The 14,161-nt window shown below is 39.2% G+C and overlaps 2 protein-coding genes across 3 annotated transcripts in view; both read left to right on the top strand.

Moving 5' to 3' along the window:
- The window catches only part of NUP155 (nucleoporin 155), a 30,726-nt gene extending 22,980 nt beyond the window's left edge, over positions 1-7,746 (top strand). For both annotated transcript variants that reach the window (XM_053931982.1, XM_053931983.1), the window contains 12 exons: positions 63-201; positions 877-1,012; positions 1,429-1,582; positions 1,838-1,942; positions 2,046-2,200; positions 2,650-2,779; positions 3,058-3,171; positions 3,644-3,764; positions 4,215-4,325; positions 5,102-5,238; positions 5,857-5,957; positions 7,180-7,746. In XM_053931982.1, coding sequence (XP_053787957.1) covers positions 63-201; positions 877-1,012; positions 1,429-1,582; positions 1,838-1,942; positions 2,046-2,200; positions 2,650-2,779; positions 3,058-3,171; positions 3,644-3,764; positions 4,215-4,325; positions 5,102-5,238; positions 5,857-5,957; positions 7,180-7,318 — 1,542 coding nt within the window. In that variant the 3' untranslated portion in view covers positions 7,319-7,746. The remainder of the gene's footprint in view (positions 1-62; positions 202-876; positions 1,013-1,428; positions 1,583-1,837; positions 1,943-2,045; positions 2,201-2,649; positions 2,780-3,057; positions 3,172-3,643; positions 3,765-4,214; positions 4,326-5,101; positions 5,239-5,856; positions 5,958-7,179) is intronic.
- A 5,694-nt stretch (positions 7,747-13,440) lies between these two features.
- The window catches only part of CPLANE1 (ciliogenesis and planar polarity effector complex subunit 1), a 60,756-nt gene continuing 60,035 nt past the window's right edge, over positions 13,441-14,161 (top strand). The window contains exons 1-2 of the mRNA XM_053931984.1: positions 13,441-13,506; positions 13,663-13,820. Coding sequence (XP_053787959.1) covers positions 13,740-13,820 — 81 coding nt within the window. The 5' untranslated portion in view covers positions 13,441-13,506; positions 13,663-13,739. The remainder of the gene's footprint in view (positions 13,507-13,662; positions 13,821-14,161) is intronic.

Below are 14,161 nucleotides of genomic sequence, written 5' to 3' on the forward strand. Positions count from 1 at the left end.
TAATAGCTCATTAATAGTATCCATGATCATGTTAATTATTCCCATTTTGCATTTGTTTTTAGGCAAATGAACTTCTTCAGCGGTCTCGACAAGCTCAAAGCAAAATGGAAAAAGAGAAGATGCTGAGGGAGTCACTGAAAGAATACCAGAAGATCAGCAATCAAGTAGACCTTGCTAATGTTTGTACACAGTACAGGCAGGGTAAGAGTCAGTTACTGACCATGCTGAATAATTTTGTGGTATCCTTTCATGCTGTCTTTTCTGTTTGTTTTGTTTACTAACTTTCAACTCAGTTTTACAGTTTTTTACTATAAACAGTTGGTTAGTAACTCTTAAAATTAAAATGTGCCAACCTTTTCTTTTTTAAAGTCTTGCTAGATTTCACAGACCAACCAAGAAATCAGATTCTGTATTAAAATAGTCCCATGCATTTACTTCATTTTGCAGTGTCCATTTGTTTCATATATGTGGTTAAAATATTTTTAGGGAAATTTTTTGGTTCTATGTAAGCAGAGGGTTTCAGGTACCTTTTATATTAAATACACTGTTTGAAAGATGGTTCTGAATCCTAATTAGTACAGTAGAAGCTAGTTATCAGTTATATATGCATTTAAATTATGTAACAGTTAAGAAATGGGTCTTTGTACAGTGTTATAGATTGTGCACGACATTATGCATAACTTAGCATCTTAACTTCAAACTTGCATATAAATGCCACAGGGGTAGGAACAGGTGTAGACTTTAAATGATACAGGCCAGAGTGAATAGTGTAGTATTCACTTGCTTGCTAAAAGGATAAACGTTTGATGTCACTTACTGTTTTGTTGTGAATTTAATACAATAATGAAGAATGATATCTGTTTTGTTTTTTCCTAGTGCGTTTCTATGAGGGGGTGGTAGAGCTCTCTCTTACAGCTGCTGAAAAGAAAGATCCCCAAGGTCTTGGCCTTCATTTCTATAAAAATGGAGAACCAGAAGAAGATGTTGTTGGACTCCAAGCTTTTCAAGAAAGGCAAGTTTTCAAGATAATTTATGATGATTATGTGGGGTGCTTTATTTCAAGTGACTGGGCAAATAGCTCTTTTAGGGAAGGAATGCAGGGTAATAATAAACAAGTATTTTATGATACGGGACACAACATAAATATTTTTGCCCAGCATGCTCCCTTTGATTATGATTAATATGGCAGCAACTTAATCTGAAACAAGGGGTGATAGATGCAGAAAACATTGGGATCAGAACACTACAAAAATACTTCTTAAAAAGATGAACAAGAACTATCTAAATTGTGACAACTAGCTGACAATAATCTGTGACCTTTTAAAATTTTAGTAACTGTCTACGAAGTCATACAATAACACACTTGAGAATACTTCAATAGACAGTTACAATGAAAATTACTAGGCTTTTCTTTTGTTCTGTTTACAGATTGAACAGCTACAAGTGTATCACTGACACCCTTCAAGAATTAGTGAATCAAAGTAAAGCTGCTCCTCAGTCTCCTAGTGTACCCAAAAAGCCGGGTCCTCCGGTGCTGTCGTCTGACCCCAATATGTTAAGCAATGAAGAAGCTGGACACCATGTAAGAAATGCACAAAAAAGTCATGACTGCACTCCAGAGAACAGTGTGATTTGAAGGGGTCTAGAGTTTATTATGTCAATAAAATTATGGAGTAGTTTAGTGAAGATTTGTCATAAATTGGCCTCAGTATCTAGAGCATCCATAGAAATTATGACATGTGACTAATGCGAACCTAAGTATTGTTGCATGGTAATTCAGGGCTTAAAGTAATGTAACCACTGCTTTAATAGCAGTTCTGGACTTCTCTTCCCTTAGTTTGAACAAATGCTAAAGCTGGCCCAGCGTTCAACAGATGAGCTCTTCAGCATTGCACTTTACAACTGGTTGATACAAGCTGACTTGGCGGACAAGCTGTTACAGGTGAGCTTGTCTATACATAGTGACTGGGAGAGGTAATTGTAATAATGCTTTAAAAAAACAGGGAAAAGCAAGAGTGTAACTGTTATCTTTCTGGCATCTGCAGGTTACTGCCCCCTTTTTGGAGCCCTACCTGGTGCGGATGACCAAGATTGACCAAAACAAAGTCCGCTATATGGATTTACTCTGGAGATACTTTGAAAAAAACAGAAATTTTAGTAATGCTGCCAGAGTCTTGGCTAAGTTGGCTGACCTCCATAGGTATGAATTATATGTGATCTAATATTCCCTTGTATATTCTATTGTATATATATTGAGGTAGCTAGGGAAAAACTGAAAAAACCCAAAATCAAAACCTTTTGTATAAGAATTTTTTTAAAAGGAGGTTTTCTAAAAAAAACAAAATCAAATGTGTTAGCTTTAAATCTAGGCAATTATTGGAAATAAATTATAATGTTTATTTTTGTATTATACATTACTTTGCAATGTATTTCTTATAATTACAATTTATTAAGTGGCCAGTTCTTATTGGGAAGTACACTAGAACTGAGCTTGCAGCAAAGATGAGGTTACGTGGTTGGATGGTGTCATGCATGATTTAGTAAAATCTGGGAAAAGCACATATTACCTCCCAGAGTCTAGCTAGAATATAATTAACACTCAAATAATTATATTAAGTACTCATTTTATTATGAATATTTGTTTTGCAGCACAGAAATTTCTCTTCATCAGCGTCTTGAATACATTGCACGTGCCATTTTGAGTGCCAAAAGTTCCACTGCTATATCCTCTGTAGCTGCAGATGGTGAATTCCTACATGAACTAGAAGAGAAAATGGAAGTAAGAGAAATATTAATCTATGCTACACTCTAAATGCATTATTTCACTTTGTCTCATTGGCATGTAACAGTTTTACTTCCAGTTCTGTGTAAATGGATTTCTTTGCTTTTGTCCTGACATGGCAAAGTTAGGCAGATGAAAATCAAATAAATGGTGTAAGGCAGCAACATTTCTACATTTAAATAATATTTCTACATTTAAAGGTAATTCTGGGTGTATTTTTAAACTATGATTAAGGTAATTCAGTCTTGAAATACTGTATTTTCCTCTTAAACAAGGTTGCAAGGATCCAGCTTCAAATACAAGAAACATTACAGCAGCAGTATTCCCATCATTCTTCAGTACAAGATGCAGTCTCCCAGCTTGATGCTGAGCTGATGGATATAACCAAGGTGATAGAAATTTCCTTTTGTTTAAGTCCAGTTTATCAAATCTTGGGGAGAAAAAAATCTTTTGCAAAGAATGATTCTATATTGACTAGGAGGAGTAATAGGCAGTTTATCATTTGTGGTCTCAGAATATCTGTTAGCCCGGACTGTAATTGTCTCTACTTTAATAGTCTTTCAGTCTTTAGTATCTTAATTTCTTTCACATGTTTATCTTCATTATGAAGTCTTGTAGATTTCTTTACTCGTTGAAAAATTAATTGGAAAATTAAGTTTTCATTGCAAAATCTTATAAAATTTAATGTTGTATCTAAGAAATGAAACTAAATGTAGCAAAAAAAATTCAGTGATTGACAACAGTTATTTAAGTTGTATATTTACTAGTCTGTCTATCAGACAAAATAAGGAACAACTGATTTTTAAAATTTAATTTGATCCTACCTATATGATAGGTAAAGCTTGGTAATTTTTCTTTCAGCTGTATGGAGAATTTGCTGATCCTTTTAAGCTCTCGGAGTGTAAGCTTGCAATTATACATTGTGCAGGTCATTCTGATCCTATCTTGGTGCAAACTCTCTGGCAAGAAGTCATTGAAAAAGGTAGGTCTTAATGGAGTAGGAGTTGTGATGATCTCTCTCATCCTTTACCGTCACTTAGTAATTCACTCTCTGTTCCTATTGTTTTCGATTGTTTGGGTTTTTTTCCCCCTTGGTTTTTTGGCTCAAGTTTACCATTACACTAACAACATTGATAGAGATCTAAGGGAAAAGCTGTGTGGTAGTGGGTTTGTTGTGGGACTCTGAAATGTGGTTTTGTTTCTTTGCGGTTTTTTAAGTAGATCTGCACAGAACTTTATGGAAGCATAAAAACTTAAAAATCTACATGCAAACACACCAGGAAAGGTTGTATTTTTAGTTCAATGTGCTAATTTTTTGTTGACAAGTGTAAGATTTTCATGTCCTGTTTATAAATTTAGGTGCCTCAGTGTCATTCTGTATAAATGTGGAACTTTTCCTGAAGTTCTCTCTGTGTTTTCTTTCAATTTACAGAGTTGAGCGACAGTGTATCTCTGAGCCCTGCTGACAGAATGCAAGCACTTTGTCTGAAGCTGGCATTGCTTGGAAAGATCTATGCTGGCACACCTCGCTACTTTCCTTTGGGCAAGTTGTTAGCCTGCATAGTAAATAAGTATATGTGTTTGATGGATGGGTTTCAGCTTTTTTTTTAGACCCTTAAAAAAGTTTTAAACTAAGAAATGTTTCTCCTTTTTTAATATCAAAAGAAATGAGAAATTTATGAACTTTAGATGGCAGCAGCAGTTAGTCTTGGATGGCTGTGCAGATCCCATTTCAGAAAGCAGTAAAGTTTGTTTGCATCTAAGCACAAAGTACAAAATGTGTATTTATATGTTTAAGATTTTAAGCAAGCACATTTATCTGCCGTCTCCTGAAATTCTTTATAAACCATCTGCCATCTGAAGGGGTAGATTCTGAAAACAATTCAGTTGGATAGTTCTTAGAATTTCTGCTTTTCTGATGCGCATATGTTTTGACAATGGACTATTACATAAAAACCTGGCAAATACATTGTTCAGCAGTAAATTTTCTTTTAGAATACTAAAATAATGTGCAACTAACATTTAATAAGAATATTTAGTGCTGACCAATACACTATTAATTGTTACAGGCTCTTAAACAAGCTTCAGTAGGTTTTCTGGCCATTCTAGCAAATGTAGTCCCAGTATGTGTTTTGGGTAGAAACAAAAGTTAATGAATTTTTCTTAACAGCATAGCTGCAAAGCGAAACAGTAACAAATACTAAGTATGAGTAATCCCTACCATGTACTGCTGATAGAAAATGACTCTTAAATGCCTTTGTTTCCTAGACTCCCAGTAACAAGTTGGAATCTAAATATTCCCTCGTTTATGTCCTCCAGATTTTCTAGTGCAGTTTCTAGAGCAACAAGTCTGCACTTTGAACTGGGATGTAGGTTTTGTAACATACACCATGCAAGAAATTGGAGTGCCATTGCCAAGGCTGCTTGAAGTGTATGACCAGCTGTTCAAAGCACGGGTACGGAAAATTGCACAAAATAAAAATCCTGTGTTCAGCTATTATTAAGGTCTCTCTTTAGTGGGAAACATGAAATAATATAAGGAAGGATATAGCAAAGTATACATTCAAAGCTTTGCTTTCTTTACTCAAAGACTTCTAAAAAGCTGCATTTTTTCCCTGTGAATAAAATCTGTGGATTTTATTCATTTCAGTACCAGAGCATGATGAGGAAAATTTGTTAATTCTTTTGATTCACCTGGAGAGAGTTTAGGATGAAATAGGATTAGAATTCTTATGGTGCAGAAGGAACAGCATATATTGAGTATATTAATTTTATTTGTTTCCTAATAATGATTAAAATTTGTTGTATTACTACATCTTGTCTGACACATTGATGCAATAAACAAAGATATTTGACTTGTGTGGTAATGAAAAATTGAGTTAAATTAATGTATATTTTCATATGTAATTTAAAATAATGTTTAAATGTAGGCTTAAATATAGATTGAGGCAAAATTCCCATTTATCTAACTTGATACAATAAGTAAATAATGGCACAGCTGGCAATTCCTGTATACACGACACACTTTTTTTTTGTCTTTTCTTCTTAATATTTGTGTCCTTAATTTTTTTTAGGATCCATATTGGAGTAGAATGAAAAAGCCTTTGCACCTCTTAGAGTGTATTCACGTATTACTGTCAGGATATGTACAGGATCCAAGCAGAGTACCTATGAGGTAAAAGGATAGCTATATCCTAATGAAGAGTGAGACATAAAATTAAAATACTTCACTACAGCAATTCCCAAAGCCTTTCTTCTTTTCTTTTGGGTGAATTTAATATTTTATTCCTAACACTTGTCATTCAAAACCATTTGGCAGAAACTTGTAGAAGTCTATCTTATAAACTACTTACACAAAGATAATTTTCTCACATCACTGAAGATCCTTGAGGAACTGAGAGGATTATTTTGTAATTTTTGGCGATATCCTTTAAGGATTAGTTCAGACAAATCTGATGCAATATCTGAAAGTGGGGGAAACACAAATTGGGCATTTTGTGATTGAAACAGTGAACTGTTTCATGTACAAATTCTAGAAGCTCTGAGTTACTCTAGGAAAGAGATGACCAAACATTGGAATGGATCTTCCCCAGCTGTTTATAAAAGGTTGATGATGAATCAGTCTCCAAGATCAAAATTCAGCTTAGTTCACATCAGGAAGAAATTTAGGTGTAATAATAGAAAAAGTTTCTAGTGAAAAAGATACCTAAGTATCTTGAAGACGTTGCCTGTATATCACCTCTAGCTTTGACAATTTTTATTTGAATAGACTAAATGAACTTCAGTCAGAGCTATCTTGTCTCAAAAACAAAAAGCAGAACTAGGCCAAGTCTTGATAACTCTTCTAAACATATCTGATTCTTTTGAAAAATATACATATAAATATCCCCTGTTCACATACAGTTTACTTCTATCTTTTATCACTTAATTGGTCTTTTATGGTTGGCTGATTTAAATACTCTTTTAGAACTTTAGTGAATGTTGTCTGATTTTAATACCTACTTTGATAATACATAAATTGAGATTTGATTATCATTTAAGACATTTAAACTGATTTAATTAGTAATTAATAACTTACACATTGACCATAATAATATCTAAAGTAGTATCTAAATATTTCACATTGCTATAAACTGTACCATGCTTTTACAGTATATATTTAATAACAGATAAATAGTAATGGGTCATTTATTTCCCAGTATGCCTTAGTCACAGGCATTAGATTTTAAAAATAAATTTCTCTTAATGAATAGTTAAATACTTAAAAGTAGTTGACAGATGTCTTACTGATAACGCTATTCCATTGCAACTCAAAGAATGCTCATGTTCTAGTTCAGATGAATTCTGAGATATGAGATTAAAAAGGAACTCATTGTTATTCTGTGTTTTCTTTGCAGGCGACGATTCACAAATGTTTGCTTGGATGCTGTTAGTTGCTACCTGGTTGAACTTCAGTCTATGAGCCCCACACTAATGGTGCAGACTACTATTGGGAATTTTAAATCTCTACAGGCCAAGTTAGAACGGCTTCACTGATTGACTAATACAAGAACAGAATCATTAGTGCAGGTAATACTAACTGAAATAAAGGTTCCGATGTTGGCACTGAATTACAAACGAACAAATCCTCAGGAAAAAAATTCTGAGAGTTTTCTCCTGCCATGGTTATCAAATGTGTGGCCTGTATTCATGCTATTCTAAAAGTATCTACAAATTGTAGAATGTAAATGTGACAAATGGGGTTTCTTTTAATTTTACTACTACTAGGTTTTTTAACAATAGAAAGCTTTTTTTTATACTGTTGAAATAAAATGCATTGTGTGATCTTTGCCATGGGGATAAAGAATATTTCAAAAATATTTTCTTTTTCTTTGTTTTAAATAATGGGGAAGAGCAAATGTTTTCCCCTATTCCATCTTAATATGTTGTATCTATTAAAATCAAATAAAGAAGTCAAAAAGTGACTTCTGTCTATTTTCATTACTTGCACACAAACACCAAATTGTATACACACCTAGAATCCCCTCCCTCCCCTGCTGCCCATGCGTCTCTGGATGCAGCCCAGGACACATTTCGCTCTGTGGACTGTGAATGCCGTGGCCAGGGCATGTCCAGCTTCTCACCCACGTCTCACACAGATATGTGGGAAACTATCTGAAAGGCTTTACAGAAGTCCAGACAAATACCATCTGTAGCCCTTCATTTGTCCTCTGTTGGAGTCACTTAATCCTGAAGGTTACCAGGTGATCAGGCATGACTTACCCTTGGTGAACCTGCACTAGTTGTCCCAAATCACCTCTCTGTCTTCTAGATGCCTCAGCACAGTTTCTAGGAGAACCTGTTCCATGATCTTCCCAGGCATAGAGGGGAGGTTGATAGTTAGTTGTTCCCAGCGTTGTTCTTTCTTCTCTTTCTAAAGATGGATATATTTTCTCAGTCACCTGAGACTTCACTTGACTGCCGTGACTTTTCAGTTATCATGGAGAATGACTTGGGAACTGTTATCAGACAATGCCCTCAGGACTCTAGGATGCATCTTACCAGGTTCTATAGACTTAATGTAAATTCAGGTTCCTTAGGTCATCATGAACCTGATCTTTCCTTGCAGTGGGAAACACTTTGTTCCCCCAGTTGCCATTCTGCTGTCCATCATCTCCGGAGGTGTGGGAAGAGAGGTTTCTATTGAACACTGAGGCAAAAATGCTGAGTACCTCAGCCTTCGTCTGTTAAGAGTTTTCCATCACTGTTTATCAGGGGCATTGCACCTTCTCTGACCTTCATTTTCTAGTTCACATACCTGTAGAAGCCCTTCCTGTTATTCCTTATGTCCCTTGCAAGGTTCAGTTCCAGCTTATTGGCCTCCTTCACCTCATCCCTACATAACCAGTCTTTCTCTATACTCTTCCTGGGTTCCCTGTACTAGTTTCCGTGCATTTACTTCTTTCCCTTTAGTCGGACCAGCAGTTCCCTAATCTGCCATGCTGGTCCATAGCCTCCTTTGCGCAGTTTCTTACTCCTGGGGATTTCTAGGTCTTGTACTGTATGGAAGACTAAAAAATCCATTAGAATAGCGTTTTAATCCACCAGCCTTTAGGTTATAGGCCCAACATGCTTCCACTGCTCCTCCTGGTGCCTCTCAAGGACACGTAACCCCCATCAAAGGGCCTTTCTCCAGACAACGGGAATGAAAAGTGTTGGAGAATGAGGGCATCAATCCTGCTTCTTCTCACAAGCTGGGTGCTCTACAGCACCTTCTTTAGGAAATAATGCTTGCTCTAAAATTTTGCTTAAAGTACATTTCTTTCCCTCTCAACTACCAAATACAGTCTGGTGATTTTAAGCCAGCAAATGACTTGTTGATATAATATAAAAATTAAAATACAACTCTTTTTTACCTTGTTAAATGAAAAAAGAGGTGAAATATTAGAATTAGCTTTTCTTCTTTGTCAGTGTTATAAACTTAAGAAGTATTTAAATAGAAGTAGTCCTGTGTGTCCTGGGAAAAATACTGGCTTCTTTCCATGTAAAATAAATCATCTTTAAGTATTAGAAGTTATCTTCGGTTAAGCTGTGTTTCATGCTAAGGATGTCATGCATTTACCCTGGTCTTGTTAGTGCAGTTCTCTTCACACAAATAATGTCCAAAATCTTGCCTGATATATTTAACTAAATTTCAATATTTGCATAAAAATATCTTGTGTTCAGCCACATTCTGTAATCTGTGATTACTAAACAGATTTCTATTTTCAGATTTGGAGAAATAACTGAAAAGTTTGGAACAGACACAAATCACAGACTTGGAAGTTTAGCTCTTCTGTTTTTTTCTCCAGTTAATGGAATAAGGATTCCTCTGGAAATACTGCACATTAATCAAAGTAGTAGTATTTCAAAGTGTATTACAAGTTACCTCTGATATTTTTCAGATAACAGCAGGTAATTCCAGTATACACATAACCTTTTGTTTTCATAACACATAATCTACTCTCAGATGGAGAAATGATAGGTTCTGTTTCCTAATTTAAATTTGGAGGTATGTGGAAAATTGGGATCAGAGGGTAGAAGGGTGGGTTAGTGCAGCAGATGAAATGAAGGATGATAATCACAAGGAAGTAACAGACCTACATGAATGTGAAACAGTGCCCATTAACAATATTATCAATGTATCTTTATTTTTATTTTTTTTTCTTCTGTAACTTTCAATCAAGACTGTGATTAGGGAAAGGTGGCAGAAGGTGGGAACAAGGGTGAGTTTCAAAGAATAGCTGTTTTAAGCGAATTAAGGGTATTTCTTCAAGGTGATGAAATATAGTGACAGCTTACCCTACTTGTATTTCACCTTGTCATGGTTTAATCCCCTCTAGCAAGTATCACACAGTGTCGTTTGTGGTTTGACATGGAAGTGAATTTTTTCCAGGAAGTTGGGTCAAACCAATCAGTGGTCAGGTTTGGATATTGGCACCTGGAGTGACCACTGAAAGTATGGACACGCCTCTGAGAACACAGGGGGTTAAAAGCAAGAACTCCCAGGAAAACTCTCTCTTTTAGTTCCGGTCATCAAAGAGTGCAGGCTCTCCCCTGCCCAGCCTTAGGCTGGGTGGGAGAGGGGAAGCCACGCGGCCTTGTCCAGGTAGGCCGAGGGGGCTGAGGGTCTGGAACCGAGCCAGCTCCTGTGGACGGAAGGCTGGTGAGAAGTGGAGATGCCTTTGTTCCCCCCCCCCCCCCCCCCAAGAGGGAAAGAGAGAGCCTGGCAGCACCTGGAAATTTGCCGGCAGAGGAGAAGGAGAAGGGGGGGATGTCCAGCGTGAGAGACGGAACACCGGACCGAGATATCAGCCGTCCAGGGAGTCTGAACGTTTAACCCTTTCAAGGAAATGAGGGCTTTTTAAAAGTATTACTCCTCCTTGATTTGTAGTGGAAGAGAGATAGTCCGGGACCTGAGATGTTGGAAGAAGAAATATTTAGGTGGGAGGAGATGATGAAGTAGCTTTTGGCTGGACTTTTCTTGTTAGCCATGGACTGAACCAAAATCTCCTGCAATAGAGACTGCATTTTAGGGGGATGCAGTGGTGACCCAGGGAGACCTGTTTCAGCTTCAAACAGCACAAGAATGGCGAGAAACGAAGAAAGCTGAAGAGGGAATGGTGATACCCTCTGTCTTCGGGAAGAAGATGAGTCCTGTTTTTGGACCCCTCGGCCCCAGGGGAAAATGGGGGGGACTGTAGTCCCAGGATGAGAAGCTGAACTGTTGTATCTTTGGGTCCATGGCAAAGCATCCTTAAAGGAGCCCTACGAGCAGTCTGTCCATGCACGGTAGTGAGAGCACTGTGACATAAAAAAGAGAGTGTCACACTGGCAGATTTTTTTTTCCGGGCGGTTGCCATGTGTGACAGGGAAACACAGGGGGGCAGCTGTGTTTCCTGGGGGGTCTGTGGTGCAAGAGAGACTTCTCTCTCCCTTGATAGTTTTAGTATGGATTACCTGAAGGGTGGTAATTTGATCAGGAATCCCAAGTGATGTTTCATGGCTGAGTGTTTTTGGAAATTGGGAGGAGGAGGGGTGTTTTAAAAGGTCTTCATCCTAGATTTAGTTTATGTGTTTTCTGTATTAGTAGTAGTTTAATAAAGTTTTTTTTCCTTTGTTATTAAGCTTGGGCCTGCTCTGCTCTGTTCTTGATAACATCTCACAGCATTTATTTAGGGAAGGTGCATTTTCATGGGGACGCTGGCATTGCGCCAGTGTCCAACCATGACACACAGCCACTTCTCACTTCCACACCCTTTTCCATAGGATAGGGGGAATTGGAAAAAAGGTAAAATCCATAGGTTGACATAACCGTTTAATAATTGAAAAAAAGGTAAAGTAATAGTAACAAAAAGGGAGGTAACAAAAAGAGAGGAACAAAACCAAGAAACACAAGGCATAATGGAATTGCTCATCATGGATTGACTGGTACCCAACCTGTCCCTGAGCAGCGATGAGTTCCTCCCACCAAACTCCCTTGGGTTATATACTGAGCATGATGTTCCACAGTGTGGAAAATCTCCTTGGCCAGTTCATGTCAGCCTTCCTGGCTGTGCTCTCTTCTGTCTTTTTGTGTACCTGCTCAGTGGCAGAGCACAGTACATTGAAAACTCCTATAGTGCAACAGCTGAAGATTGTTCTGCTAAATCAAAAACATAGCACCTCACCAGCTACTTGGAAGAAAGTTACCTTTATCTCAGCTGAAACCAGGACAACCTGAATTCCAGTAATTCCTCCACTGATCTCTTACAGCTATGTCTTCTGCTGTTCCTCATGCCCCTCATCCCCAAATACTGATATTGATGCTAATTGTCCCCCATGGAGCCGCAGCCGTGTGCCCTGTTCCCTGTGGGCTGTTGCCACAGGCAGTCCATGGTGTCTGGCTTTTCGCCACTGAGGGAGTTGCATTGATCATCAAGTCTCCATATTCAGTTCTTGAGATAGGAGACTTCACAGATCCCTAAAATGGTCTGAGATTGAAGGGACGTTAGAAATCAAATAGTTCAACCCCTCTGCCATATGCACAGACACCTTCAATTAGACCAGGCTGTTCAGAGCCCCATCCAACCTGGCCTTCATTGTTAGCAGGGATGGAGCATCTTCAGTTCCTCTGGGTGACTTGTGCCAGTGCCCTCCCCACCCTCAAAGAATTTCTTTCTACCATCTTTTAGATCTAAATATTTTCTCTTTTAGTTTAAAACTATTCCTCTTTGTCCTACACACCCTTGCAAAAAGTCCCATTTTCCTCTATTTTATAAGCCTCCGTTAAGTCAGTTTGACCGATTTGCACCCATGATGTTTCCGCAGAACTTTCTCCAGGCTAAACAAGCCCAGGTCTCTCAGCCTGTCTTACAGGAGAGGTGTTCCTGCTTTTGATATCGCTGCGCTCCTTTGGACTTTTTTCCAACTGGTCAAATGCCCTTTCCGTGCTGGGAACTCCAGAGCTGGATGCAGCGCTCCAGGTGGGGTTTCACCAGAGCAGAGGGACAGAATCACCTCCTTCATCCTTTTGACCACGCTGCCTTGAATATACAGCCCAGGATGTGCGCGGCTTTCCGGGCGGCGAGCGAGACTGCCACCCGTCCCGCCAAGCCGGCATGTTCAGAGATGCGGGGCTATCCAGAAGCGCGGCGCCGAGCCCACACGAGGTCGCACAGGAAGGCCCGCCCTGAATGCCGGGACCCTCCCGCCGGGAGCCGCGGGGCGGGGCGGGGCTGCGGCTGCGCTCTGCGCCGGCCCGGCCCGGAAGCTGAGGGAGCGCGGGGTGGCGGGCCCGGCCCCCTAAGCGCCCCGGCTGTGGCGAGCCAGCGGCGGTCGGGTCGTGCGGCTTCTCCCGCTGCTCCTACCCCGGGGAAGGAGTCCGCCCCGGGGGCCGTCTCCGCCCTCAGCCGGGCACAGGCAGCGCGGGTTGCCGCGGGTGGTACCCGGCGGCGGGGGAAGCCTGTGCCGCCCCTCGCTCCCCACTCTCGGGTGAGCTGCTGGCCCCGCGCCAGGCCAGCGCCCCTGCCCTGCAGTTCCTATCTCCTGCCGGACGAAGCTGCAGGACGTTTTTCTCGTCTTGTGCAGTTTTGGAGTTCTTAACGATCTACTCGCGGCTTCTCTCTCTCATCTCCTTCTGGGCGAGCGTGACCCGCACCTCTGAGCACTCTGAGCAGCGCATCGCCCGCGAGCTGCCCGGAGGAAAATACAGTTTGGAAGTACGGGTAAGCATTAGTTCTGTTTGTGTTTAGCAGGAAGCTGCTAGAGATAGTCAAGGATTTCCGTCTGAATTCCTCTCCAAAAAGCTTCCGGTTTTTTGTTGTTTTGTTTTTTTTTTTTGTTTTTTTTTTTTTTTTTTTTTTTTTTTTTTCTTTCTTCAGTTTCTCTAGAAACGCAAAAGCCACTGTTTGCTTTTCTGTGCAAATAATGGTTATGGCTACGTAGAGGTTTAGTAAGAATGGAGATTAAGCTAGATGTGCTCATCTCTACGTGTATCAAGCAAAGAAAACCATGGCCCCGCATATCATGGGTTGGACAGGTAAGTGTAATAAACTCTTTGAATTTTAATTGTATAATACTTTGCATTTCCATTTCCTTTAGGAGGGTGTAAAAACAATCTCAGGAAGTATTTTGAGTGACCTTAAGAGTTATAAAATAAATTAGTTTTATCTTACTGATAAGAGGCTGGAGATTCAAAATTCCTCAGAGAAACATTGCAGAGCCTTTTTTTTTTCCTACTCCGAAGATCCACGCCTTAGATGAGATTGTTGTTTTGATGGTTATCGTTTTTCATAACCTTTTTTACAATACATTGTGGGAAATGTGAACGATTCTTTTTTCCTCGTTTCATCCTGCATTTCTTGAAAGACACACTTTCTT

Source organism: Vidua chalybeata, chromosome Z (genome assembly GCF_026979565.1).
Source record: "Vidua chalybeata isolate OUT-0048 chromosome Z, bVidCha1 merged haplotype, whole genome shotgun sequence".
Taxonomy (NCBI): domain Eukaryota; kingdom Metazoa; phylum Chordata; class Aves; order Passeriformes; family Viduidae; genus Vidua; species Vidua chalybeata.